Source organism: Phacochoerus africanus, chromosome 5 (assembly GCF_016906955.1).
Source record: "Phacochoerus africanus isolate WHEZ1 chromosome 5, ROS_Pafr_v1, whole genome shotgun sequence".
In the NCBI taxonomy this organism is placed as follows: Eukaryota; Metazoa; Chordata; class Mammalia; order Artiodactyla; family Suidae; genus Phacochoerus; species Phacochoerus africanus.
This window is the reverse complement of record NC_062548.1, coordinates 116,360,371-116,386,090: the sequence shown is the minus strand read 5'-3', so window position 1 is coordinate 116,386,090 and position 25,720 is coordinate 116,360,371. Positions and strand designations below refer to the sequence as shown.

Sequence of the window (25,720 nt, the reverse complement as noted above, 5' to 3'; positions counted from 1 at the left end):
TGCAGTTTGACGCAGGTTTATTGGCGGAGCTGCGGCGGAGTCCTCCCTCTCCCTGGAATAGCCGAGGGCACAGCACCAACAGAGGGATGGACAGACAGACCCCAGATGGATACGTGGATGGTGCAGACTCATAGAGACCATAGCACAGCCACACAGGCACAGAGACCATAGCATAGGCCACAGCACCAAGAAACACACGCACACAGAGACACAAAACCACAGGGCTAGAACACACGGACAAAGTGCGGGCTTTGGGGCTCCTGCATAGACAGAGCGAGGGCCACGTGGGGAGGGGGCCCCTGCTGACCTCCCCCAGGCATAGGCACACCAACAGCACACAGACAGGCAGATGCTCCCAGCCAGCCTGCCACACAACAAATAATGAACTGCACGGAAAGGACACTGGGGGCTCCCCAGACCACAGGGAACGGGGACCTCGGGACTTCTACACCCCCCCCCCACTGCTCTGAGTTCCCTGTTCAGCCTGACTCCGGGCCCACGCCCCACACACACTCTGGTCTTGCCCACTGGGGCTGGGGGGTCGGCAGGTGGAAGCGGGGAGGGAGGAAGGGTGCAGGCCCAGCTCTGTCACTTCTCCGTGAGCAGGGAGGCAGGTGCTGAGAGTCCAAGGCTGAGCCAGGGGCCTGGCAGTGGGGGGAGGCAGGTGGGGCCGTGGCTCAGGCTTGGGGGGGCTCCCGGCAGCGCAGGCACTGGGCCATCTCGGGCTGGTACTGCTCGACCTGCAGGGTACAGCTGGAGAATCCAAACCGGGAGTGGAGCCGGGATGTGGCTTCAGCCAGGACAGCTTCGGGGTCAGCTGTGGAGTCTGCGGGGGAGTGATAAGAGGCAGCAGGTTCCCAGGGGAGTCAGGAACCAGGCAGGGGCCCAGATAAGGATGGGTGAAGGGGGACCCAGGGGCTCGCACGCATGAAAGCATTGAACGGGGAGCTTTATTTTCTCTCGGTATTGTAGGAACAGCGTAAACCGGTCAAAGAAAAGCTGGGAGAGACTCATCCCTGATTGACCAGGCCAACACACTCAACTGTTCTTATTTTTCTAGGCTTTTCTGCTCTTTGAGTACCACTATACAGCTGTGCACTTCCGCAGCCATACCACCCCCTTTTCCAGGACAATCCAGATGTTAAATATGCTGGTCCCATTGTCCCTCTAGAGTTACCATCAAAAACCCTACAAAATATAATATTTTTGGCATCCAAATTGCATGTCTCTGATTGCTTCTTGCATCTGGAAGAAACTCAAAAATCCTTTGTCAGCTCATGAGTCACCATATATATTTTAAATAGTTGAATCATAATGTAGCTATAATTTTATATTCAGCTTTTTTTCTCTTCGCCTCATACCATAAACATTTTTCCGAGTTGCCATACAGTCTTCATAGTCATCATTTTTAATAGTTACATGATACCCCACTGCGTGGAGGAGCCCTAATTTACCTAACTCTGCCCCGTCACCAGACCTGTAGGGACTCGTGGTCTCTGAAAGGGCTGCTGGCTCCCTGCGCTAATTCAGAGACGGTGAGGCCTCTCCTGCCTCCAACATGCACGAAAGAGAGTGAGAGAGAGAGACAAGAGACAGAGACCAAGAAAGCCAAAGAGACAGAAAAAAATCCCGGGAATTCAGACCATCTTTCTAGGCGTGGAGGGTGGGAGGGGAAGGGGACATGTTTCCCGAAGGGCCCGGCCGGGGCCGCTGTGGACTCACCGACGGCCAGGTGTGCAGAGGCAACGTGGTAGGTGAGCGTGAGGGACCACAGGTGCAACTCGTGGGTTGCCCGGACTCCTGGCACTGACAACAGGGTATCCCGCACAGGCTCGAACCCCACACTTCGGGGGGTACCTGCAAGCAGCACCCAGCACACCTTGTTTCCAAGGCCGCTCCTGCCCAGAGGTCAGGACCCCACCTCCCTCGGCCTGCGCCGCTGCTCTACAGATGCTCGCTGTTCACCCCATCCCTGAATCCTCCTCCCAGCAAGAGGCCTTCTCCCCACTGTCTGCAGAGAAAAGCGGGGCCCGCAGCCCTGGAGAGAGGTTGGAGAGGGCCCCGGAGGGTGGGGAGCAGCGGTGCCTGACTCACCTTCCATGAGGACGCGGAGAACGTCTCGGAGGGTGGGAGCGGTGGATCCGAGGGCGCAGATGGAGAAGAGGAAGGTGCTGATGGGGTCAGCTGCCTTGTATTGAGGCTGTAGAGAAAACAGCCCCACGCCTAGGAATTGGGGGATTTTCAGAGGAAGCCTTAGGGGTGTCCTAGACAAAACAGGACCTGGGAACACACTACTGCAGGTGGGGGACGGGGGGGGCGGGACCCAGGAGTCCTGGGGAGCTGGGAACTGGAGGAGGTGGGTGCTAGGGGTCCGGGAAGGAGGAGCTGGGGTGCGGAGTTAGGGGAGGAAGGCTGGGGCAGGCTCGCATGGACGGTACCTTGAAGTAGATGAGGACGGAGGCAGCCAGCACCCCAAGGCTCTGCAGGAGGTCCCCCAGCACATGCACAAAGGCCGCCCGGACGCTGGTGTTCCCCAGGGGCAGGGCCTCCCCAGGCCCCTCCTCCAGCGGTGCATACTCTGCCCCCCTAGACCCGTGGCTGTGGGGGGGCCCAGCCTGGTGCAGCACAAAGGCCATTCTGAGGGGGAAGCAGAGCAGCTCAGCCCAGGCAGCCTGCTCCCAGCCTCCTCCGCCCATCTCCACACCTCCTTCTCTCACCACCCCCAGAGCCCTTTCTCCACCTATCTGCCCAGCCCCAGGAAAAAGACACTACTGTCCAGGAGAGACACACGGTGCAGCCTGGGGGCAAGAAGACTCGGTGCCAGAGCTGTGGATTCAGATCCTGGCCCTGCTACTGAAACAGCTAGAGGCCCTGGTCAAGTCACCTCTTGGAATCCGTTTCGTTAACTGTGGACTAGGTGTGACACCACCTACCCCGCGGGGGTGGTTGCGAGCTTTAATTGAGTCAGTGCTGATGACAGCTCCCAGCAGAGCGGACAGTACACGGCAGGCCTTTAGCAAGGTCTGGGGACTCTGAATCCTAGGTCTCTACTCCCCCAGTCCCTCCTCAGGCCTCCCCAGGGCAGACAGACGAGAACGGTGGGTACAAGCTGAGTGTCTGTCGGGACAGCCAGCTCTCCGTCCTGGAGGAGGCCCCCTCGCCCTGAATCCCACGGGTGCCTGCTCCATACTGGGACGTACAGCAGATTGGCACAGACTGCGATGCTGGCGGTCAGCAGCATGGCACCCCCTTCGATGTGGTAGTCGCTGTGCAGCAGGCGGATGAAAGCCAGGTACAGGAGGATGCCAGTGACCATCCAGAGGGAGACCACAGAGGCCAAAGCCCCCAGAGTCTCTGCAGGGGGAGACAAGCTATCAGAGGGCGGCCCGGGACCCTGACAGGTACCCTCTGGCAAGGCAGGAGGGTCATCGGGCCACGCAGAGGCCTTACCTGAACGGTGCCAGCCAAAGGTCATGGTGCGGGTGGCTGGACGGGTAGAGAGCCAAAGGGAGAAGAGGCTGCCCATCATGCTGCCCACGTCTGCCAACAGGTGGGCTGCATCGGTCATAATGGCCAGGCTGTGCGCCAAATACCCACCTGCAAGGGGAAATCGATGTGTGGCCCGGTTCCACTCAGAAAACAACATCGTGGTTGTGGAGGCGTGAAAAAGAGATGGGGGGATATAGACCAAACGTGCCCTGCAATTGTTCTCTGCTGATGGGATTACACATAGGTTTTTGTTTGTTTGTTTGTTTGTTTGTTTTTTTCACTCATCCAGTTTTCTAGTTTTTCTACAATAACATATCGTAATAACAAGAAAGTAGGGCTTCTAAAAGACTGATTCATACGGAGAAGCCAGCCCTCGCCCAGCCCTTGCCCTGAATCCCCTGGGTGCTGCCTGTCACCCTCTCCCCCTGCCTGAGTCCCCGGCACCCAGCGCCCCCGTCCCGGCCACCCTCATCTTCTCTGCATCTCCACCCAGGAATGTCCCTGGGACTCTGGCTGGAAAGTGGCTTCGGCAGGTGTCCGGAGGATGGGGTTGGAGGAGCTGCTTTCCGACTTACCGACGACCTCCCCGGCCATGAAGACGCAGCACACGGCACAGGCGGCGCACAGCTGCCTCTGCGCCTGCAGCCTCTCAGGGGTGAGACCCGGCTGGGGCAGGGGGTCCCTGTGGCAGTGCTGGAAGGACATCTCTGTGGGTTTGGGCTCCTCGGGGACGGGCTCTGAGGCCTCTGTGAAGAGACTGAGGCGGACAACCCAGTTCAGCCCAGGGCCTGGCTTGTGGGCTCACCTGCTCCTCACTCCCAGGTCCTGGGTCCCCCAGACTGGCTTCAGCGATGTCGCATCGCTCTCTCTCCTTTCCCAAGGCCTGGTCAAACCCGGGAACCTTGTGGACGGAGGGCCACAGGACAGATGGGGGCTAAATAGACAACTCAAGTCCCAGCCTCCCTGCTCACATCGTATACAGAGCCAGAGAATCTCACGGCACACACAGAAAGCACCTGAGAGATGGTCTGGTCCACCATTTATTAAAGAATTAGAAGCGTGAGGCTCAGAGAGGGAGAGGGGCTTACGAAGGCCACACAGCTGGTTAGAGGCCCACCCAGCGGAGAGGAGACTCCAGCCAAATCAATCCGTTTTGACAGGTACCGCCAGGAACACACAATGGGCAGGAAACCCTTCCTGGGAGCCTTTGGTGAAGAAGACAAATGTGTACCTAAACACTATGAGAGGCAGAAGGGAGCTGTGGCCTTAGAGCAGTTAAAACAAAGGGTTTCAGGGCTGATAGAGGGATAGGGCTGAGGAAATTGGGGAAACAACTGAAGGAGGCTCCTGAGAAAGGCCTAGAAGAATGGGAGGGGTTTTGCTAGAGAGGAGGCACCAGGCCAAGGCAATATGAGGGGGGCGTCACGTGAAAGGAGTGGGGCTCCGCCTGTGGCCGTGACCTTGGTGCCTCCCTCCCAGACCTACCTCCCGATGCCTGCACGCCCGGTCCTCCACCTTCCCTCTCTAGACATGCAGCTGAACGTGGCGCTTTAAGAGAGGAGTAGAATGCTGGGACCCAAAAAGTCTGAAGTTCCTGGCACCGAGAACTCATGGCCAGATTCCAGAGCTGGGTTGTCATGGGGAAGAGCGAGTGCAGACTGCTGTGGCTGGGGTGGTAGCGGGAGATGCGCTAGATGGGGAGTCTGGCACATGTTAGCTGGACCGCGGCCTGAACATGGGCACCCAGCAGAGGCCCCCTTCCCGCAGGTGCCATAAGCCTCCCTTGACAAATGAATGGAGCTGGGGGGCCTCACCTGGAGATGCTAGAGGCTGAGCTCAGGCTGACTGAGTTTGAGGTCCATTCTGGCCTACTTCTCACCCCCACTACTACCCAACCTGAACCCCAGGGAGCACAGAACCTTCCACAGCATAAAGGACCTAAATAGAAGAGGAGTCCTAGAAATACTCGTGGAGGTGTGACAAGAAGAAAATGAAGGCTCCAGACAGAAATGTGATCACAGCAGTCAAGTGGGGAGGGGTGCCCGGGGCCTTCTGGTTGAGGAAAGCTCTGCCAAGTGGGTGAATTCAGGTGTGAGGGAGGTGGGGGCACATTTGGTGCTCCTTGGGAAAATTCAAGTGCTGGCAGGTAGACTCGCTTCTGGGAATTCCCTTGCAAGCCTTAGAATCTGGGCGTGTATGATTGCAGGTGTGTTCCCAGAGGTGATGGGAGATGAGGGTGGTTTTGAAGCCCATCCTCGTCCTTCTGTGAGATGCACGAGGCAGTGCACACATACTGAAGCCTGGTCTGGTGGGAGAGACAGGTGTGTCACAAATGCAAGGGGAAGCTGGAGCAGGGAGGGGTATAAACAAAGGCTTTGGGAGCACAGGGGAAGGAGTGACCAACTCTAATGGAAATGAGAACTTCACAGGGGGCAAAAGGTTTATGATAAGACCTAGGTAGAGAAAGGGGCTCCAGACACATGGAATGACAAGGACAAGACAGGCAGCTTGGAGGTTAAGCGTGAAAAACCAGGGGAAGGGCTAAGGAGGAGAGTGATGGGCTCAAAGGAACATCAAGGGAGACACACTGGTTTAATCTTTCTTGAGCCGTGAGATGGATGACCTTGCTGCTGTTCTGGTCTGGGAGGAAGAGAGGGGAGGAGGTGGAGAGGTCCAGAACAGACCAGGCCAGAGGCTCCTTGCGCAGAATTTTAGAGGAGGGGCAGGTAGGTAGGGAAGAGCTTCTTCCAGAAACTACTGCAGGATTTGGTGACTAATGGTCATATGAGGGTGAAGATAACCTGGGAGTCAGAGATGCAGGTCTGAAGAGCAAAGAGAGGATGACTGGCTTTTGGGGCAGTGGGCAAGATGCCTTCCCTGGCCGGTAAGACACAGTGCAGCCAGGCATGAAGGTAGCCACCCATCAACAGGCTGCTCCCTTTTGTTCTGCATTAATTGGGCACTAAGGAAGCTTCATTGTTGCTGTGTGGGTGTGTGTGGATGCGGGGGAGGGCGCTACCTGCTGTTTAGGGAAAAAGAAGGGCAGTTTTCTCTCCCTGGTCCTCTGACCCCCCCCCCCAACAACAAATACTATTGAGTGGGGTAGAGGGGAGATGCAGAGAGGGGAGCCTGGCCTGAAGCAGAGTCAAAAGGAAGTGAAGAGATGCTAGGACCACGCCTGGAGCCCCCACAAGCTGCCCCCGTCTGCAGCTCTCCGCGGGGGGGGGGGGGGGGGTCTGATGGGAAGTCTCCCCTCCCTTCTGCCCATCCACTCTCCTACCCGCCCAGGTTTACCTCCCTCACCCAGGAAAAGAGAAAGAAATCCAGAGGCACCACACACATCAGAGACAAAAGGAGAGGGGTCGAAGGGAACAGGAAAGATTGGGACAAATGAGGAAAGAGAAAAAGCCGGAGACCCTGTCAAATTCCCGAGATAAACGGACGGTGGGCCAGCAGACAAAATGGCCAGCGGAGATGGCCAGGGAGGGCCTGGTGCGGCCCAGAGTGGGGACAAGGCGGACAGAGGCAGCGGGCGCCGGGCGCGGGCGGCTGGCGGGACGCGGAGGCGGTTCTCCGGCCGCCCCCGGCCCGCTGTCCCGACCGCTCGGAGCGCCTCATTTCACACCTCGCCGCCCCCGGCCCCGTCTGTGCGGAGCCGGGAATACCCCCGCCGCCCAGACCGCACCTGCTCCTTCCTTGCCGCCCCCTCGCTTCCCCGCAGCCGCCCGCCCCCCCAGGAGGCTGGAAGACCCGCCGCGGGGCCCGGCCCCATCCTTTGCCCGGGTGCCCACGGCTGGCGGTGCTGGTGAGGGCGCCCCGACCCCGGGCGCGCGGAGGGGAGGGCCAGGGGCCTGCAGATGGGGCTGCGAAGCCCAGGCGGCGAGGGGCTCCCACCGCCAGGGCCCCGGAGAAATGCGTACTTCGGGGCACCTGGCGCGGACTCCGGCCCGACGGAGGGGCATCGCTCGCGGGGAAGTCAGACGCGGCAGGGGCGGCCCAGGGGTCAGGAGGCTTAGGGGGCGGGCCGGGGGACCGTTTCCTAGGATCTGGAGAAAGGGGCGGCCGGGAGGAGGCAGAGCGGGCTGGTGAGCGGCGGAGGTCCGGACTGGTCGGGCAGGTTGCGGGGGGGGGGGTGTCTCTGTGCGGCCAGAGGGGCCAGAGCCCAGCGCCGCAAAGCCGAGGGGGTCGCGGTGACCTGGGGCGGCCAGCTGGGGCCGCGCCGAGAGAGACAACGAAATGGACGGAAGGCAGAAGCGTGGCGCCCCGCGGCCGAGGGCCGACGCAGGTCTGTCCTACCTCTTCAAACGCAGGCCGCCACCAATGCCGCCACGGTCTCGGGGGCTCACCAGGCGAGTGGTCTCCGAGCCCCCAGCGGTGGGAGAGGGCTCCATTTCCCCGCGGCCCCGGCCGTCTAGGCCCCAGTGAGGGAGGGAGAGGCGGGGCCGATCCCGAGCCAATTCCGAGCGGCCAGCCGACCCCCGGGATCCCCTCACGGCCGCGGGGCCACCAGAGTGGAAGGAACTGCGGCGACTGTGGCGCTGGGAGTCCGAACTGCAGATCCCGCGGCTGCTGGAGCCCCGCCCCGCGTGGGGCGAGCTCCTCAAGCCCCGCCTCCAGGCCCCTCGGCCTCTCCCCCCCACGCCCAAGCCCCGCCCCGGAGCCCCGCCCCCAGAGCCAAAGACCCATTTTCCCGAGCCAGAGCCAGGTGGAGGCGGTGGGAGCCCTGCGCTTCCCCGCCGGGTTCTAGAGCACCCCTAATCTCCATAGCCCCATTCCTGGGCGGACTAGCCCCGCCCACCCAAGCCCCGCCCACCGGTCCCCGGCTGAGCGCCTCAATCCTGGGGACCTGCCGACCCTTCTTCGCCCAAAGGGACCCCGCCCGGTGCAGGTCCGCTCCAGGGCGTCCCCCGCCCTGTCACCCGTCACCTCATGTAACCAGCCCCCTACACGGAGGCAGAAACAGGTGTAGAGGAGAGAACCCGAAAGAATGCGGGGAGAGCAGTGTGACACATCCGGGAGAACTACAGGGACTCCGGCCAGAAACCCCTCTGTGGAGGATGTGGGGTCGGCATTCGAGAGTATTCTGCAGCCACATACAGTACAGCTCATTATTTTATTTATTTATTTATTTACAGAAAGATGGAGTGACAAAAAGCCTCTTGCTCTCCTTTGTAATTATCCCTATTTTTCCGGCGAGTAAACTGAGTCCTAGAGGGAGAAGTGTCCAATGTCATGAGGCCAGTGAATAAAGGGCTGGTACTGGAACCCCATCCTCTTTCCCTCCTCGGTTCAGGGCGCCGCACTGGCGCCTGGAGACAGCGCGCGCTACCGTGTTGTCACTCAAAGGCCGGGGCAGCCGGAGGGAAGAGCGTGCCCCCTCTCTGGGGTCACAAGCCCCAAGTTCACTGAAGGAGGCTGCGTTCGGCTTGTTATCGGTGATTCCTTCCCTCCAAACCTGGAGCACCTTCCTGGGCATTACCTCATTTTGCCTCATTCTAACTAAGGCCCGGGGTTAGGAGGGACTTACAGCAAAGTCGGTGGCTGAGCCTGGAGTCAGAGCTTCAAATGCTCAATGGTCGCTGCCCCTCACACCTGCTGCCAATATAGAATGAAAATGGGGTGGTGATTGGATTGTGCACTCCAAGCTGTGACACTCTAAAGAGGAAGATCCGTAGGAGGAGGAGAAAGAGTGAACACGGATGGGGAAGCGTGGAGTGGGAGTGGTTACTTAGCTCAGGCGAAACACTTCAGTCGCACCCTTCAGAATACACAGGGCTTCAGAATATCCTTCAGAATGAATGTAGGGTTCTGTCGATAGGCATCCACCCCTAACATTGTTTTTCCAAACAATGAGACTGCGTGCGCGCTTCCAAAAACAAACCAACCAAAAAACCTGGAGTAAGCGCCAGAGTGGTTGGAAGTGATGGGGTTAACCCGGGAGAGCTTCGCGGAGGAGGTGAGGTTTGAACAGATTAGGCAAGCTGGGCGGCGGGCTGGCTGTTCCGGCGGGGGAGAGTGCGGCTGGTGCCAAGGTTTGCGGGCGGCGTGTACTGAGGGATCGTACTGAGCCGGGGAGCCGTGCGGAGCGGAAGAACGAAAGGGTCTGCGCGCGCTTAGGCGCAGCGCCTCCACCCACGCCCTGCACCGGGCACCCGCTAGCCTCTGCTCCGCACTCTCCGCCCAGCTCCCCGCCCAGGGCGCAGCCCAAAGTCCTCGCCCAACAAGAGAGCGAGAGTTGGGGGGGGCTCCCCCCCCAACTCTCCCTAGAGGGATGGGGCCTCAGCTCCTTCTCCGGTTATAGGAGGGCAAACTGAATTTGCGAAAGAGGAAGCCACCAGCCAAGGTCACCTTGTTGGTCCCCGTCAGAGCTGGGGTGCAACTCGGGTCCCCGTTCGCCTGTGCCAGGGACCTGGCCCTTCCGGCCTGGCGCCGTCGGTTTTCGAAGCTCCGCACCAGGCCTGGGGCTTTGCCAATTCTGAGAGCCTTGGAGCTGTGACGCCAGAGCCACTGCTCCCTCCAGGGCGCGGCTGCGGGAGCCCTGCCCAAAGCGGCCGCGTAGAACGAGTTGGAAATGGGCACTCCGGGACCCTAGGCGAGAAAGGGGCTTCTAGGCATGCTTCAGCCGACCACGGCAATAGAGGACGTGATAATGACAACAATGGCTTCCTCCGGGATTTCCCTTCCTGGGCAGCCCCTGGGGTACGGACAGCAGCCCTGGGTGCCAGGGATGGGGCGCAGACGCTGGCACATACCCGCCCCCCACTGTCCCGGCGAGGATCGAGAAGGCAGGAAGGGAAAGTGGCTTCGGAGCAAATGGGCTGCCCTTTGCCTCAGCTCCTTGGCCTTGGAATGAGCTGCCTCTGGAAGCAGAGAGCAATAGCAGGGAGTTTGGTTTGTTTTTGCTTGGAAATTTATATAAGACAAGCCTGGTAGTGAAACAGGTCAAACCTGTTTTTCAAAGAACCATCAAGTGACCCTATGAAAATCTTTGCAAAGGGTCCTCTTGAATGCCAGGTATGAGGAAGGCGTTCTGCACCTGGACGGGAGCTAGGATACCGAGCAGGAGTTAGAAGGTCAGCTTAGGCTAAGAACTATGCATTCAACATTTGCTGAACATTTATTTCCTGCCATCCACTTTGCTATCCTAGTTGGGGATTCCTGGTGATCAAGATAGGCGTGTTCTCTCCCTTCCTGGCTTTGACTTGATTGCAAGAGATATTTTTCTTTCTTTTTCTTTCTTTTTTTCTTTTTTTCCTTTTTCTAGGGCTGCACCTGCAGCATATGGAGGTTCCCAAGCTAGGGGTCTAATTGGAGCTGTAGCTGCTGGCCTATGCCAGAGCCACAGCAACGTGGGATCTGAGCCGTGTCGGCGACCTATACCACAGCTCACGGCAATGCCGGATCCTTAACCCAGTGAGCAAGGCCAAGGATCAAACCCCCAACCTCATGGTTCCTAGTCGGATTCATTAACCACTGAGCCACGACAGGAACTCCAAGAGATTTCTATCCTGTGGTTTTTCGTTACTGATTTACCCACATGCTCTTACTCCTTCTTCAGATACCTATTTTCCCCTAAGGTGAGTCCTTAGGCCGCTCTTAGTCCCAAAGGTGTTGTGGAGGCAGAAAGCCCTGGCTGTTCCAGGGAGGACAAGTCAGTGCCAGATTCCAGAGCAAGAGCAGAGGATGACAGGTCAGAAGGGGGAACCCAGGCTGCACCAGCTCATCTTGGGAGAGAAGGAGAGCCAAGCCCAGTGCTGAGGTCAGGATTTAGTCGGGGCCAGAGATCTCAGGCAGGAAGTGGAATCCAAGCCGTGGGCAAGGGTTAACACTTGAAAGGTCTAAGCCAGGCTGAAGGGTAGGTGCAGAGGTGTTACCCCCTGAAAGCCTTTCCTGACTCCCCCTACTCCCGCCCTGCCCAGCCCTTGGGGAAGTTATGTGCCCCTCCCTGGTGCTCTCGAGGCTCACTGTGCTTAGGTGGCAGTAGTACTCAACCACCCTGTAACAAAATCACTGGCTTGTCAGTCTCTTCGCTAGAGTATGAGCTCCCTGAAGACAGGTGTTATCCTTCTCACCATGCGTCCTCAGGACACTGTAAGGCCTGATACACGGTCCTCCAAAAAGCCATTCCAGAAAGGAGGAGCTGATTGGCAGAGTAGAAGCAGGATGGAGGAAGCAGGCTTTAAGTTGGAGATAGATAGGATGAAGGAGGGCTGCAGCTTGAATGTCACCTCCTCAGGGAAGCCTTCCCTGAACACCCCCCGCCCCCAAACCAGGCCAGTGTAAGTTACGCATCCTCACCGCACACTTCTTCTTCCTTAGCACTTATCCGACTGTAATTAAATTGTTACTTGGAGATTGTTTCTCCACTTGGCTTCCAGGATACCATAATCTGGTTCTGTTCCTGCTTCCTTGACTGCTTTCTTTCAGTCTCCTTAGCAGCTCCTCCTCATTTTCCCAACCTTTTAATGCTGAAATAGTCCAGGACTTGGCCACTGTCTGCTCTTACCTCTCTACCCTCACTCCCATGGAGATACCATCCAGTCTCAAGGCTTTAAATACTACGTAGAAACGGCAGAAAGCAGTGACTGTCAAAGCTGGGTGATGGGTACATGGCGGATCATTGCACTATTCTGGTTTTGCATGTGTTTGAAACTTTCTGTTTAAAAAAAAAATTGGGGGTTCCCGTCGTGGCTCAGAGGTTAACGAACCTCACTGGCATCCATGAGGGTGCAGGTTTGATCCCTGGCCTTGCTCAGTGGGTTAAGGATCTGGCGTTGCCGTGAGCTGTGGTGTAGGTCGCAGACGCGCCTCAGATCCCACGTTGCTGTGGCCCTGGTGTAGGCTGGTGGCTACAGCTACAGCTGGACCCCTAGCCTTGGAACCTCCTTATGCAGTGGGTGCAGCTGTAAAAAGAGAGAAAGACAAATAAATATAAAATAAAACTTTTAAAACATGGCTTCTTATACGATGATGATTCTCAGATCTCTCACTTGAACCCCAAACTCATATTCCCAAATGTCAGCTTGACCTCTCTTCTTTAATGTCTAATAGGCATCTCAGGCTTCATCTAAAATTGAGCTCCTGATCGTCACCCCATCCCAAATCTTCCGGCAGCTGTCCTCCCATGTCAGAACACAGAACTCCATCCTTGCATTTGCTCAGACCAGAAACCTTAGAGCCATCCTTGACTTCTCTATCTTTACCCCACATCCAATCTGTCAGCAAATCCTGCTCCCATCCTTGTTGAAACCACCATCATCTGCCTTGTTGATCATGGCATCAGCCTCCCAGGTCATCTAACTTTTTCTTCCTTTGTTGCCCCTACAGTCTCTCCTCAATCCGGGCTAGGCAGCTAGGCCAGATGTCATCACCCTCCATCTCACTCAGTATCAGCCAAAGGCCTTCCACTGGCCTGCAGAACCCTATGCAATCCAGCGCCCTCTGATCTCATTTCATACTACTCTCCTCTCTCTCCTCGGCCACTCTGCCTTTGTGCAGGTAGCCCTAAAACACACCAGGTATATTCCCACCCCAGGGCCTTTGCATTTACTCATCTCTTTATCTATAATACACTCTGCCAAATGGCTTCAGGACTCACCTAAGGACCTGCTTCCGGTCTTGACTCAAATAGCATTTTCAGAGTTCCCACTATGGCACAGTGGGTTAAGAATCCAACTGCAGCAGCTTGGGTTGCTGCAGAGGTTCAGGTCGGATCCCTGGCCTGGGGTAGAGGATTAAAGGATCTGGCGTTGCCACAGCTGTAGCATAGGTCACAGCTGGGCATGGATTCAATCTCTGGCCCGGGAACTTACATATGTCATGGGTGCGACCATAATATTTTTAAATTTTTTTTAATTTTGTCATTTTTATTTCTGAACTCAATAGAAATTTGTTTTTATTTTTATTTATTTTTTATAATAATGACTTTTATTTTTCCCATTATAGCTGGTTTACAGTGTTCTGTCAATTTTCTACTCTACAGCAAGGGGACCAGTCACACATACCCATATACATTTTTTTCTCACATTATCATGCTCCATCATACGTGACTAGATATAGTTCCCAGTGCTACACAGCAGGATCTCATTGCTTATCCATTCCAAAGGCAATAATTTGCATCTATTAACCTCACATTCCCAGTCCATCCCACTCCCTCTCATTTTTTTTTTTTTTTGGTAATCCCTTTCACAGGCCCTCTCTGCTTATCCTTTTAAAAATTGCAGTCTTGGCTCAGAGGAAACAAATCTGACTGGTATCCATGAGGACGAAGTTCAATCCCTGGCCATATGCCTCAGGTGCAGCCTAGAAAAAAAAAAGAAAGACAGAAAAAGAAAAATTGCTGTCTTCCCTAGCAAACTTTCCATCTCAACCCTCTGCTTTATGTTTTTCCACAATAATTACTACCACTTAACACACTGAATATTTTACTTTTCTTGTTTACTGTCTTATCTCCTCTCACCAGAATTTAAGCTACATGACAGCAGAAATTTTTGTCTGCTTTGTCTGCTGCTATAGTCCCTAGAACATGTTAGCACCTAATAAATATCTGTTGAAGATATTAATGACTCTGTCTTCCATGCTAAGCTATAATCTATGAGAGCCGATTCTCATTGTATCCAAGGCACTAGGCATAGAGCAATGCTGAAGAGATAGGTGTTGAGTAGGTGAATCAATTCATTAAAAGGATAGTTGGTGAGGGGAGGTGGTGTGAGGGCAATGGTATAGAGGTGAGAAAGAAGAGGAATATTTAGGAGAGAAAAAAAGACTGATTATCATGGAAGGTTTACTTTAGGGCAGTAGTGGACAATGCATTTGGAAGGGTCACGGGGTTCAATCGTGGGGTTCGCTGCCAGATGCAAAGGGCTGTTTTGCAACCTGCAGGCTATGAGCAAAGAAGTGGTAACAGTGGAAGCACTGCTTTGCCAACACTGACCTGGTAGCAGTATCTGGCATGAGACTGGCAGTAGGGAGAACAGATAGGAGGCTAGGACAACAGGCAGCGTGACATGGAAACCCTTTCTCCGAGAGGCTTCAAGGCTGTGGGAGCTGAAAAGCAGGGGAAAATGAAAGAGCAATTTTTTTCCTGCCGTGCCACGGCATCTGGAAGCTCCTAGGCCCAGGATCAAGCACGTGCCACAGCAGCCACAAAACCAGATCCTTCAACCCACTGTGCCACCAGGGAATTCCTGAAAGAGCAGTTTTGAAAAAAAGAAATTCATAAGATTTTTTGGCCTGAATTCGGGGGAAAATAATGAGTCCATAGCTCACTGATGTTTGGGGTTTGAGCAGCATTATCTTGGAAAGAGTGATAGCCCTGCATACGTAGAGAAAAGCAAGCGGAACAACCAGTCTGGGGGCAAGGTCATGAGCTCAGATTTTAGAGGGTGGTTTTGAGGCAATGGGAGACTGGCATGCAGATGACACCAAGCCACGCTCAAGAAGAGTAGTGCCAGCTGAAGCCGTGCCCACAGACTGCTTCGCTGAAGTCAAGGGGAGGGAGCAAACATAGGAGGTTAAAGACCAACCCATACAGAATATCCACCATCGGGAGATGAAAGAAAGGAGAGGAGTCAGCCAGGGGGAGAGGAAACTTATCGGAGATGCAGAAAGAGACTCCGAATAATGCAGAGCCACAGAACTGAAAAGACACGACCCTGGTGGAGTCGAAGAGAAAGGAAAGACGTGACTGGAGGCCCAGAATCTCTTCCCACAACATAGCCCGGTATTTTTCACTTAATTTAGTCATACGTCCTGAAATCCTGCCAGTTATTCCTTTTGTGTTAGTAAGAATTAAGAGGGCGAGGTATTAATAGTCGTTCTGACTATGAACTGAACGACCGCATTTTAATCGGATTGCTTTCCACCTAACCCTTAGGGATGAGATCGTTGTGTGGAGATGATTGTTTTATTAGAAATGTTGAGAGGAAAGGAAGTGAGAGGGGTAATTTTGGAGTCCTGACTGTGTGGGGAACACTGGGGGAGATGTTTTGGGCAGCCAGAGGGCACTGGGTAGAGGGACGAGAAAATAGGGTTCGAAGAGGCTGAGGAAAGGAAGTAGAAAGGGGATGGACGGATACCAATGACAATTTCCAAATCTTAGAGGGAGCGTCCTGATTTACCCCGTCTTCCCAGAGACAGAATGAAAAACAACTCCTGGAGTTCCCGTCTTGGCGCAGTGGTTAACAAATCCGACTAGGAACCATGAGGTTGCGGGTTCAGTCCCTGCCCTTGCTCAGTGGGTTAACGATCCGGCGTTGCCGTGAGCTGTGGTGTAGGTTGCAGATGCGGCTCGGATCCTGCGTTGCTGTGGCTCTGGCGTAGGCCGGTGGCTACAGCTCCGATTCAACCCCTAGCCTGGGAACCTCCATATGCCGCGGGAGCGGCCCAAGAAATAGCAACAACAACAAGACAAAAAAAAGACAAAAAAAAAAAGAAAAACAACTCCTCTCTTCACAAAATCGGGAAGAGCCAGGATAGAAAGAATGAGGATGATGATAAGGTCACAAGGCATTTACACCTGCCGATCACTGTTTGCATTAAATATGCGGTCCTCCTGGGGGGCTCTTCTCCTGCCTCCCGGCAGTCCTGGGAGCTATTTGCTTTCCTGTAATAAAGACTTTGCGGAGTTCCCGTCGTGGCGCAGTGGTTAACGAATCCGACTAGGAACCATGAGGTTGCGGGTTTGGTCCCTGCCCTTGCTCAGTGGGTTAACGATCCGGCGTTAGGCCGGTTAGACCCCTAGCCTGGGAACCTCCATATGCCGCGGGAGCGGCCCAAAGAAATAGCAAAAAGACAAAAAAAAAATTTAAAAAAAGACTTTGCTTGCTTGCAAATAAATAAATAAACAAACAAACAAATAAATAAGCAGCCCTCCTGACAACCCTAAGAGACAGACACTATTATCTCCATCTTACAGGTAAGGCAGGTGGGCCCCAGTAGCCTGCCCTTAGGTCTGCAGAGTCTGAGGTTGCAGAGCAGAAAGGACAGGGCAGAAAGCAGCTTTTCTGGCTGGAAGCCCTCCATCTCCCACCATGAGATGTCCGCCCTGGGGGAAGACAGGCAATCAAACTGGGCCAGAGGTGCTTCGGTCACATGTACGCAACCTTCAGCGGGGAGAGGGAAAGCAGGACCTTACCTGACATCACAATGAAAGGAGGCGAATGTCAGCTACAGCTCTGGTCTGTCTCTACACCTGGATTTTAAAGTGGGAGGGAGGAGTTCTTTGGTGGTGCAGTGGGTTAAGGACCCAGCATTGTCATGGCAGGCGCTCAGGCTGCTGTTGTGGCTTGGATTTGATCGATCCCTGGCCTGGGAACTTCCACATGCCACGGGCTGAGCCAAGAAATGAATTAATAAAGTGGGAAGGGAGCTGGTGTGTACCAGGAGCAGTCACAGTACAGGCAGTGAACTTGGCATCAGAAGACCTAGTCTGGACCTCACAGGTTGACCTTGGGCAGGTTGATCCTTCTCTCTGGACCACACTTTTCTCAATTACAAAATGAAGGCACTGGATGAGTTAAGTCTCTGAGGTCCCTTCCAGCTCAAAAACTGTACAATCCTAGAACCTGGGGGTTGGGTATGATAAATTATGATCTCTCTCCCACTGCATATGTTTGAGAGTATGATGTGTTGGGTATAAATATGCCAGTGTCTGCTGTCTGTATGTGTGCATTCCAGCTATATGACTAAAACTTTATTGTTTGTGGGTAAATAAGGGATGCTTCTTGGTTTTCTCCAGAAGAGACCAAACGGCTTTGTGAGGTAGTAAACTTCTAAGATCACGGAGTCAAGATATGACGGGAGGGCAAATGAGTCCAGAAGAGTCTGCAGTAGGTCATCCTTCTCTAGCATGGGTACTTTAAAGTTCTGCTATTATTTTTACAACCAAATTTAATTTAGTCTTGACCTCAATCCTATAAAATGGCACAAGGAGTTCCCGTCGTGGCTCAGTGGTTAACGAATCCGACTAGGAACCATGAGGCTGCGGGTTCCATCCCTGACCTCGCTCAGTGGGTTAAGGACCCAGCGTTGCCATAAGCCATGGTGTAGGTCACAGATGAGGCTCAGATCCCGCACTGCTGTGGCTCTGGCGTAGGCCGGTGGCTACAGCTCTGATTGGACCCCTAGCCTGGGAACCTCTATATGCCACGGGAGTGGCCCAAGAAATGGCAAAAAAAAAAGACAAAATAAATAAATAAATAAAATGGCACAGGATTACACCCAAGAGGGAAGAGACTCAGAGATGAAGTGACCTACCCAAGATCACACAGTCTGTTAGAGCCAGAGCCAAAACTAAGATCTAGGGCTTCTGACTCTTGGCCTGTGTGCTCTTCCTAGTTCTTTGCTGGGTGTTAGAAGAGACCTTGTGCAGAGAAAATGGAGTCAAAAGGGGTCTGTTTCTAGATGAAGGCCAAGTGGAGGGCCCCTGGCCAGAGGAGGCCAGGACGACCTGCCTGTTTCTACTGCCATCTCTGCAGTCTGCTGGCTGCAATATCATCTCATTCAGAGCAGACACTCCGAAGACACAAAGATAATGGCTATTTCAAGAGCCAAGAACTATGATTAGAATTAATTAAAATGTCAGAGGGCAGTGATAAGAGGTAATAGCATTGTGGAGCCTCTGGCAAGATGTTTACAAACTCTTCTCGGAGCTTAATTTGCCCTCTTTCTCGGGCTCACGTCTATAAAGCAGGGATTTGATCACAACGCCTCCCAGGGTTGGCGTGGGGATCCAAGGAGACAACTACGTAAAAATGCTTCTGAAAAGGTACACAAAAGTGTACTTGTTCATTCAACCAACCCACATTTATTCAGCACTGACAATATTCCAGGATCAGTGTTAGGAATTGGAAGAAAACAAAGACAAATAAGAATCAAGGAGCCCAGAATAGCCATGACGATCCCTACTAGTGTTTACCCCTGTGTCTCTTCTCTCTTTTCTTTTTACAGCTGCACCTGTGGCATATGGAAGTTCCCAGGCTAGGGATCCAACTGGAGCTGTAGCTGAGGCCTACACCACAGCTGGTGGCAACCACGGATCTTTAACCCATTGAGCAAGGCCAGGGATCGACCTGCCTCCTCACAGAGATTATGTTATTAACCTGCTGAGCCATAACGGGAGCTCCTATGTGTCTTCTTATCTCAGATCACGTGAGGAAAGGTGGGCTATGCAGTCCTGTCCAATTCCCCAGCTAACTGCACCTGTCCTAGGGAATTCCTGTTACGGCCCAAACTCTGGGCCGCCACTGGACCAGCTGAGGGCTCCCTCTGCTATGGCTCATTCAGCGACTCATTAATTCACTGATTTTTGAGCCAGGCATGGTTCTAGGTGCTGGGGACACAGTGATGAACAAGCAGACAAGGTTCCTGCCCTCGTGGAGTTCACGGTCTACTGGTGAAGGCAGACCTTAAGCAAATCAACATGCACACAAAATCACGTATTCACAAATCATGGCAAACATGTTTATGAGATGGGGAGAGAGGAGTGGAACTCAATTTAGAAGGCCTCTCTGGGGAGGCATGAAGCTGAGAGCCACAAAGGATGAGACGTCAGCCATGCAAGTAGCCTGGGGCCGAGTCCTCCAGGCAGAGGAGAGGGAGGGCGTATGGTGTCTGCAAAGACCTTCCAGAAAAGCAGAGACTAGAGCGAGCAAGCCGGTGGTACCTGATAAAGTTGGAGGGAGAGGCAGGGGCCAGACCACAGTGGGCCTGGAGATGGAGGGAAGAAGTTCACGGTAAGTGCACTGCACCTCCAGGGCCTTCTGCCCTCTTCCCAGTATTAACTGAAGACCTGACTTGGGCTCTTCTGCTAGTTCTGGAAGTTAGTTAGAGAAATGTGGTCCAGTACAAACCCCCCCAAAATTGTCAGCTTCAGCTTCTTTGCTTTAAGTGATTCTCCTTAAACTCATCTAACCCAGAACCTGTGAGCCGGGTTAAGTGATATCAGAGATTTTCATCCCTACACTGATCACGGATCTACAGAAATAATTAATCCACATGGGCCTGTGGTACCTGGACCCCTTAGTTTGCTCAGATGGCTCACATCTTGGGGGTGCAGTACTGATTTACAACTTCAAACCTAGAAGGGGAGGTAAATGCGCACAAGGAACGGCAATAAAGGGCTAATAAAAACCACAAGAGGAGTAACAGAGAGACAGGACTGAAATAATAAGGCGCTTTCAGTTACATGCTCTAGGAGCCATTGAGTGCTCCTCCTTATGAAAAGCAGTATCACCGAAGCGGCAAATTATAAGTGGTACGAACCTTCTCGGAGATCACAGGAAGTAGAAACAAGTGCTCTCATGCCCTGTAGGTGGCATGTAAATTGATGAAGAAGATAAAGTGGTACTTAACTTTCTGGAAAGAAAGCCCTACAGATCAAAAGCCTCAAAAAAATTCTCTTTTCCAGAGAAAACCATGACTCGAAAAGATACATGTACTCCAACATTCATCGCAGCGCTAATAGCCAAGACATGGAAACAACCTAAATGTCCATCAATAGAGGAACGGATCAAGAAGATGGGGTGCATCTATACAATGGAATATTACTCGGCCAATAAAAGGAAAGAAATAACAGCATTTGCAGCAACATGGATGGACCTAGAAATTATCATGCTAAGTGAGGTTTGTCAGGCAGTGAGACACCAACATCATATGCTATCGCTTACATGTGGGATCTAAAAAAGGACACAATGAACTTTGCAGAACAGATACTGACCCACAGACTTTGAAAAACTTATGGTTGCCAAAGGAGACAGGTTGGGAGTGGGGGGGGTGGGCTGGGGGTTTGGGATGGAAATGCTATAAAATTGGGTTGTGATGATCACTGCACAACTATAAATGTAATAAAATTCATTGAGTAATAATAAAATAAATAAAAAGAAAAGAAAAAAATTCACTTCAACCCAATAATTCCACTTCTAGGAATCTACCCTAAAGAGAAAACAAAGCGATTTATTTAAAGATTGATAGGAGTTCCCGTCGTGGCGCAGTGGTTAATGAATCCGATTAGGAACCATGAGGTTGCAGGTTCTATTCCTGCCCTTGCTCAGTGGGTTAACGATCCGGCGTTGCCGTGAGCTGTGGTGTAGGTCGCAGACGCGGCTCGGATCCTGCGTTGCTGTGGCTCTGGCGTAGGCTGGCAGCTACAGCTCTGATTCGACCCCTCGCCTGGGAACCTCCATATGCCCCGGGAGTGGCCCAAGAAATGGAAAAAAGACAAAAAATAAAAATAAAAAATAAAGATTGATACATAAGAATTTTCATAATAAGATCATTATACTATCAAATGATTAGAAACAACCGCTCTGGATTCTATTATTACGTTATGATACATAACTTACGAGGTACTAGTATTTAAAGGAAGTTTCTGAAGAACAGTAATGACTTTTGGAAATGTTCAAGACATCGTTTTAAAAGAACATACAAACTAAAAATTACAATATGATAGTTTAAATACTTTACAGAGCAAGGTGGGTACAATTTACAGTAAGGAAGGAAGGATTCCTAGGAATACTGACATTTGCTGTAGGTCTTAAAGCATGTAAAGGAGTTTCCAGGCGGAAGGGGGAAAAAAGGACCAAGAGGAGACCATTACATTCTGAAAAAGAAGGCTGGGAAGGTAATACACCTCTGGAGAAAGGTTGGCAGCAACCGTACCTCTCATACAGCCACGGTCTGCAAGCCTTGTTATTTTTCCTTAAGTGAATGGATGAGTCATGTCCCTGATCAGGACGAATGATTCCTCTCCCAATGGAGAAGGGACACCCCTGGAGGCCGTAGCGGTGGGTAGGAAGGGAACCAACACCGGGCAAACACTTGTGCTCTGGCGCCAGGTAGATCCCTACGCTCAGGCTTCCCGCGAGCGAAATAAGTCCCTCCCAGGCCTTCCGGCAGCGCCAAAAAGCGACCCCGAGAGTTGACGCAGTGCGCAGGCGCAGTCGGCCTCTGGACCACGGCCAGCCGTGTGACGTTTCACACCTTGATGGAGGTTGTGTGAGGCCTTCGCAGCTAAAGAGAGTGACTTCGAGGTAGAGGCCAGGCCAGGCCAGGCCAGGTTGGGGGGTCCACACAGAGCCAGAGGGGACCTGGGGGACTAGAGCATTCCCTTCCGAGCTTGTCGCCTCTGTTCTCCCAGGCCTCCCAAGCTCTCCCCCACTCTCTGGAGTCCAGCGCCGGGCTACCTCTCTGCTCGGCCCCACGGCTCCCCCTTTTCACTTCCTCCTTCATCCTCGGAGTCATCCCTCCGTTCTCTCTGAGGGGCCGGAGTGGGATGGTTTGGGAGGGGAGCAAGTCAGGTCTCCGTGCAGGCACTGCCTCCTGGCCTGGCTTTTAGACACTTGACTTCTCTTAGGGAGCTCAGGGTTTGATGTGGTTTGTTTCTCCCCTGGGTGTGGTGGATCTCCACCGTCCCCAACCCAGCCTGCTCAGTGGCTGGGGCCCTGCTGCTCTTTCAAACCTAGCAATGAGCATGGACAGGGGCCGGGCTCTTTCCTTAAGGTACTAGTAGCTCTGGACAAAAATCAATCTTTTCGCAGGGTTTAGACCCTACCCCCCACTTGCTTCACCTCTGTAGAATGTGGGGTGTCTGGAGGTCTGTGTATCTGAAGGACACTGGGAAATGTGAGGAGAAGAATGTTTCTTTCTTTCTTTTTTTTTCTTTTTTTTTGGTCTTTTTGCCTTTTTCTGGGGCCACTCCCATGGCATATGGAGGTTCCCAGGCTAGGGGTCCAATCAGAGCTGTAGCTGCCAGCCTACGCCAGAGCCACAGCAACGCGGGATCCAAGCAGAGTCTGCAACCTACACCACAGCTCACAGCAACACCGGATCCTTAACCCACTCAGCGAGGGCAGGGAATCGAACCCACAACCTCATGGTTCCTAGTCAGATTCGTTAACCACTGAGCCACCACGGGAACTCCAGAATGTTTCCCCTTTAAAATTTGAAGTGGATTGTCTCATCTGGTCACCTCCACTCTCCTGCTGGTCACAAAGGCTGCACACCATTGCCTTATACCTGTCCATAGTAGCCGCTTTTCTGCGAAGCCCCTAAAGGCCGTGAGTTTCCTGTCATTGGTAGTTCGTGTCTCCGTGGCCACCCCTGTGGAAGTTCTCACAAATGTTTCTTCTCCGCTGCCCCAGATCATACATGGCTCATGTGGAGGAGGCAGCCCGCCGGTTGTCCAAAACTGGGTCAACCCTCTACGCAGTGCTGGAGCTTAAGAAGGGTGCCTCACCTGAAGATGTGAAAAAGGCCTACAGGTTCAGACCTTGGCCCCTTATTAAATCCTGGAATTCCCCCCCCCCTTAAACTCTTCCTTCTGTCTTGCTTTCTGACCCATTTTTAAATCCCCAAGCCCTCACCTTGGGGCCGGGTGAGCCATCATCCTCTTCCGTGTGACGTGGGAAGGAATTTAGGCTTGGGCTCCTTGCCTCCATCCTTTGTCCCACATCTCAGGCCTTCTTGCTTCCCTCTAGAGACCTCTCCCTGTCCTTCATCCTCACCCTCCCTCCCCAGCCATTCCCCATCCTCTCCCCCCACTCCTTTTGGGTATTGCCTGGGTAGGAGACTGGCCTTGAAGTATCATCCAGACAAGAATCCAGGGGACCCTCAAGCAGCAGAGATATTCAAAGAGATCAACACAGCCCACGCCGTACTGAGTGACCCTAAGAAGCGGAAAATTTACGACCGGCATGGCTCATTGGGCATTTATATATACGATCACTTTGGCGAAGAAGGTGTGACCTACTACTTTACGATGAATAGTTGTTGGTTCAAGGTACACAATTCCTCCTAATCCCTTAAGCATAAGGAAGGAGGAGCATCCCTCCTCTCCCAGGACAGCTGATCCTCCTCTCCTGGGACAGATGCTCCTGTTACCTCATATCCTGGGTGCTGGAAGGATTGAGGGATGGGAGCGTGAATGGAAATACAGAAGAACTGCTAGATCGAAGCCGTTCTTTCCCACCTTTCAGACACTTGTCCTCCTGTGTGCTCTGCTCACCTGTTGCTGTTGCTGTTGCTGCTGCTGCTTTTGCTGTGGAACACTTCGACCGCCACCCGAGGAAGTAGCGAAGAGAAAATATGAGCCAAATGTCCAGAACCAGCCTCCAAGATCAGGTGAGAACCCCAGACAGGAGCTGGGGTAAGAGCTGGATTAGGGATGAAGGAAATGGCAGGGGGTGAAACTGTGACTGCCCAGCAATTGGAGCCTCAAGTCAGCATTGGCGCAGAGTGAAGACAGAAAAGCGGGTGCCTTTAGGTTCTGAGGGGCTTATGCCACAAACTGACAGTTTTGAATGTAATGTTGGCCTCTCAGGACTGTTAAGCTTAGTGAATGGGGTGGGCATTCACGTAAAGAACGGGGTGAGAGACTGTGCCTAGAAAAAGCGGTGGTTGGAGAAAAGTTAGAGGATGCAGTTCATTGCGTTTACTCAAAGGGAAAGTGGCGAGATTGCCACCCCAAATTGCGGTTCACACCAGTGCCACCTAGTGATGCAAATGCATAACTGCATGGTACCCGTTTTCTCACCAGTAGACCAAAAAAATTGTTGCTAAATGTTTATATGTGTGTGTTTCAAATTTCATCATAGGACACAGAGAACATTTTAGAAGAGGGAACGATAATTCTAGTGATAACAGTTATTAAAAGATGGAGAGTGAGGTACGAAAACTGAAATGCAGCAATGATTCAAGGGTAAGAAAAGAATACACACTAATTTCAGATGTGTCACTAGTGGGAAGTTTCTGTCCTTACGGTGTGGACTACAGGTGTTTATACCCTTCCTTACCTATAGGGGGTTTGCTTTAAATTCTGGGTGATCATTGGAGTTCCCAGTGTGGTGCAACGGGATTGGCAGTGTCTTGGGAGCGCTGGGATGCAGGTTCGATCCCTGGCACGGCATGGTGGGCTAAGGATCCAGCATTGCTGCAGTTGTGGCTTGGCTTGCAGCCACAACTCTGATCTGATCCCTGGCCTGAGAATTCCATATGCTATGGGGCAACCGAAAAAAGGAAAAAAAAATTCCGGGTGATCATTCTTTCTCATTAATAAGATTCCAACTCCTTCTGCCCCTAGGTGCTAACCCAGCAAGGGTGCCCTTTGCTGCTCAGTCAGCTGGACTCGGTGAAGAGAGGAGCAAGTAGCCCTGTCCTGACATTGCCCCTGATTTGCTCTTCTTGTAAAAAAAAAAAAACCCATCTTCGGATGGCGTCCATCCCAGTGAGGATGCTGCCTTCTTCTTGATGGGATCACGGACCCTGGCCCTGCATGGTTGCCCAGATACTCTCCTTTTTAGCTCCAGCCCTGATTTTCATCTTTTAGAGTGGCCCTCCTATCCCTGTCCTTACAAGGTCCTGGGCAGTGGTGACAGTCCTTCCCAGAGCATGCTTTTTCCTGGGCCTTCCTTGGGATTTGAGCCAGTGTCAGCTGCTCCGTCAGCCGCTTGCCGTATCTCCATCAAGATCCTGATAACCAAGCAGGGTGGATGCCGTCCCAGAGCTGCTGTACCAGCTAATCCTCCTTTGTTGCAACTCTGTGTACCAAGAACTCTTAGAGTCCTTCCTAAGTGCGTACACCTTGCTGGGGGCCGGTCTCACCTTCTTCTGGTGCCAACGCATGTGGCATTACCTCCGGATCCTCCCTGGACTGCAGCTGCCAGCAAAGCACCTTAGATGGGGCCTGTGGGATGACTGAGGTTCACACATCTGGGCCTGCCTACCTCCATCCTTTGTAGGCTGATCACTGTATGTTTTGGTCTTGAAACAGGGGCACGAACTGGGTGACAGGGTCAAGAGCCACCTTTGACAGACCCTTTCCCCACGCGTGCCTCCTCGGCACACCATTTTGCATCCAGGCAGGGTCAGGGCCTAGTAACTCCTCCAACGTCTCTCGCTGGCCTGGGAGACGGGCTAAGGCATGTCTGTGAATAAAAGAGCTTTGGTCCAATCCCAGTGCCTGTGTCGGGTCCCCCAAAGACAGATGGTACCTGAGATGGAGAAGAAGGCGGCGGGGAAGGTAGAGGAGCGGTGTGCGCTTCCGAGACCAGCCCGCCTCGGGAAGCCGGTGTCCAGGGAACCTGCGGAGCCGGAACAGAGGCTTCGGCTTCCCAGAACACTGTGCTCATGACTTTGTCAGTGTTCTAACATTTCCCTGGAGACTGATTCCCCTTGGTGCCCAAAATAGGTCCCTGGCATCCAGGTCCTTTCTGTCCAGTCCAGCGTCTCTCGATTT

The 25,720-nt window shown here is 53.2% G+C and overlaps 2 protein-coding genes and 1 long non-coding RNA gene across 4 annotated transcripts; 1 reads left to right on the top strand and 2 right to left on the bottom strand.

Annotated features, from left to right (window-relative positions):
* Positions 1 to 8,069, bottom strand: SLC30A3 (solute carrier family 30 member 3). 2 transcript variants are annotated; one of them, XM_047782417.1, is made up of 8 exons: positions 7,786 to 8,069; positions 4,065 to 4,246; positions 3,451 to 3,597; positions 3,201 to 3,354; positions 2,439 to 2,637; positions 2,095 to 2,223; positions 1,723 to 1,857; positions 1 to 826 (listed from the first exon to the last, which is right to left on the bottom strand). In XM_047782417.1, exons 1-8 carry the CDS (start codon positions 7,878 to 7,880, stop codon positions 446 to 448), a joined length of 1,422 nt encoding a protein of 473 aa, XP_047638373.1. In that variant the 5' UTR covers positions 7,881 to 8,069; the 3' UTR covers positions 1 to 445. The 2 variants fall into 2 exon arrangements, with proteins under 2 accessions (XP_047638373.1, XP_047638374.1); XM_047782418.1 differs by having other exon boundaries at positions 2,095 to 2,200; positions 7,786 to 8,068.
* A 5,692-nt stretch (positions 8,070 to 13,761) lies between these two features.
* On the bottom strand, positions 13,762 to 25,603 carry LOC125128240 (uncharacterized). Its single transcript, XR_007135183.1, has 5 exons — positions 25,476 to 25,603; positions 23,492 to 23,639; positions 22,504 to 22,723; positions 14,423 to 14,535; positions 13,762 to 13,791 (listed from the first exon to the last, which is right to left on the bottom strand). It is a non-coding gene; the product is annotated as an uncharacterized LOC125128240 (long non-coding RNA).
* Positions 22,555 to 23,650, top strand: DNAJC5G (DnaJ heat shock protein family (Hsp40) member C5 gamma). Its single transcript, XM_047782416.1, has 3 exons — positions 22,555 to 22,748; positions 23,005 to 23,266; positions 23,463 to 23,650. The coding sequence occupies exons 1-3, from the start codon at positions 22,606 to 22,608 to the stop codon at positions 23,634 to 23,636; spliced, it is 579 nt and encodes a 192-aa protein (XP_047638372.1). The 5' UTR covers positions 22,555 to 22,605; the 3' UTR covers positions 23,637 to 23,650.
* Positions 25,604 to 25,720: the final 117 nt, after the last annotated feature.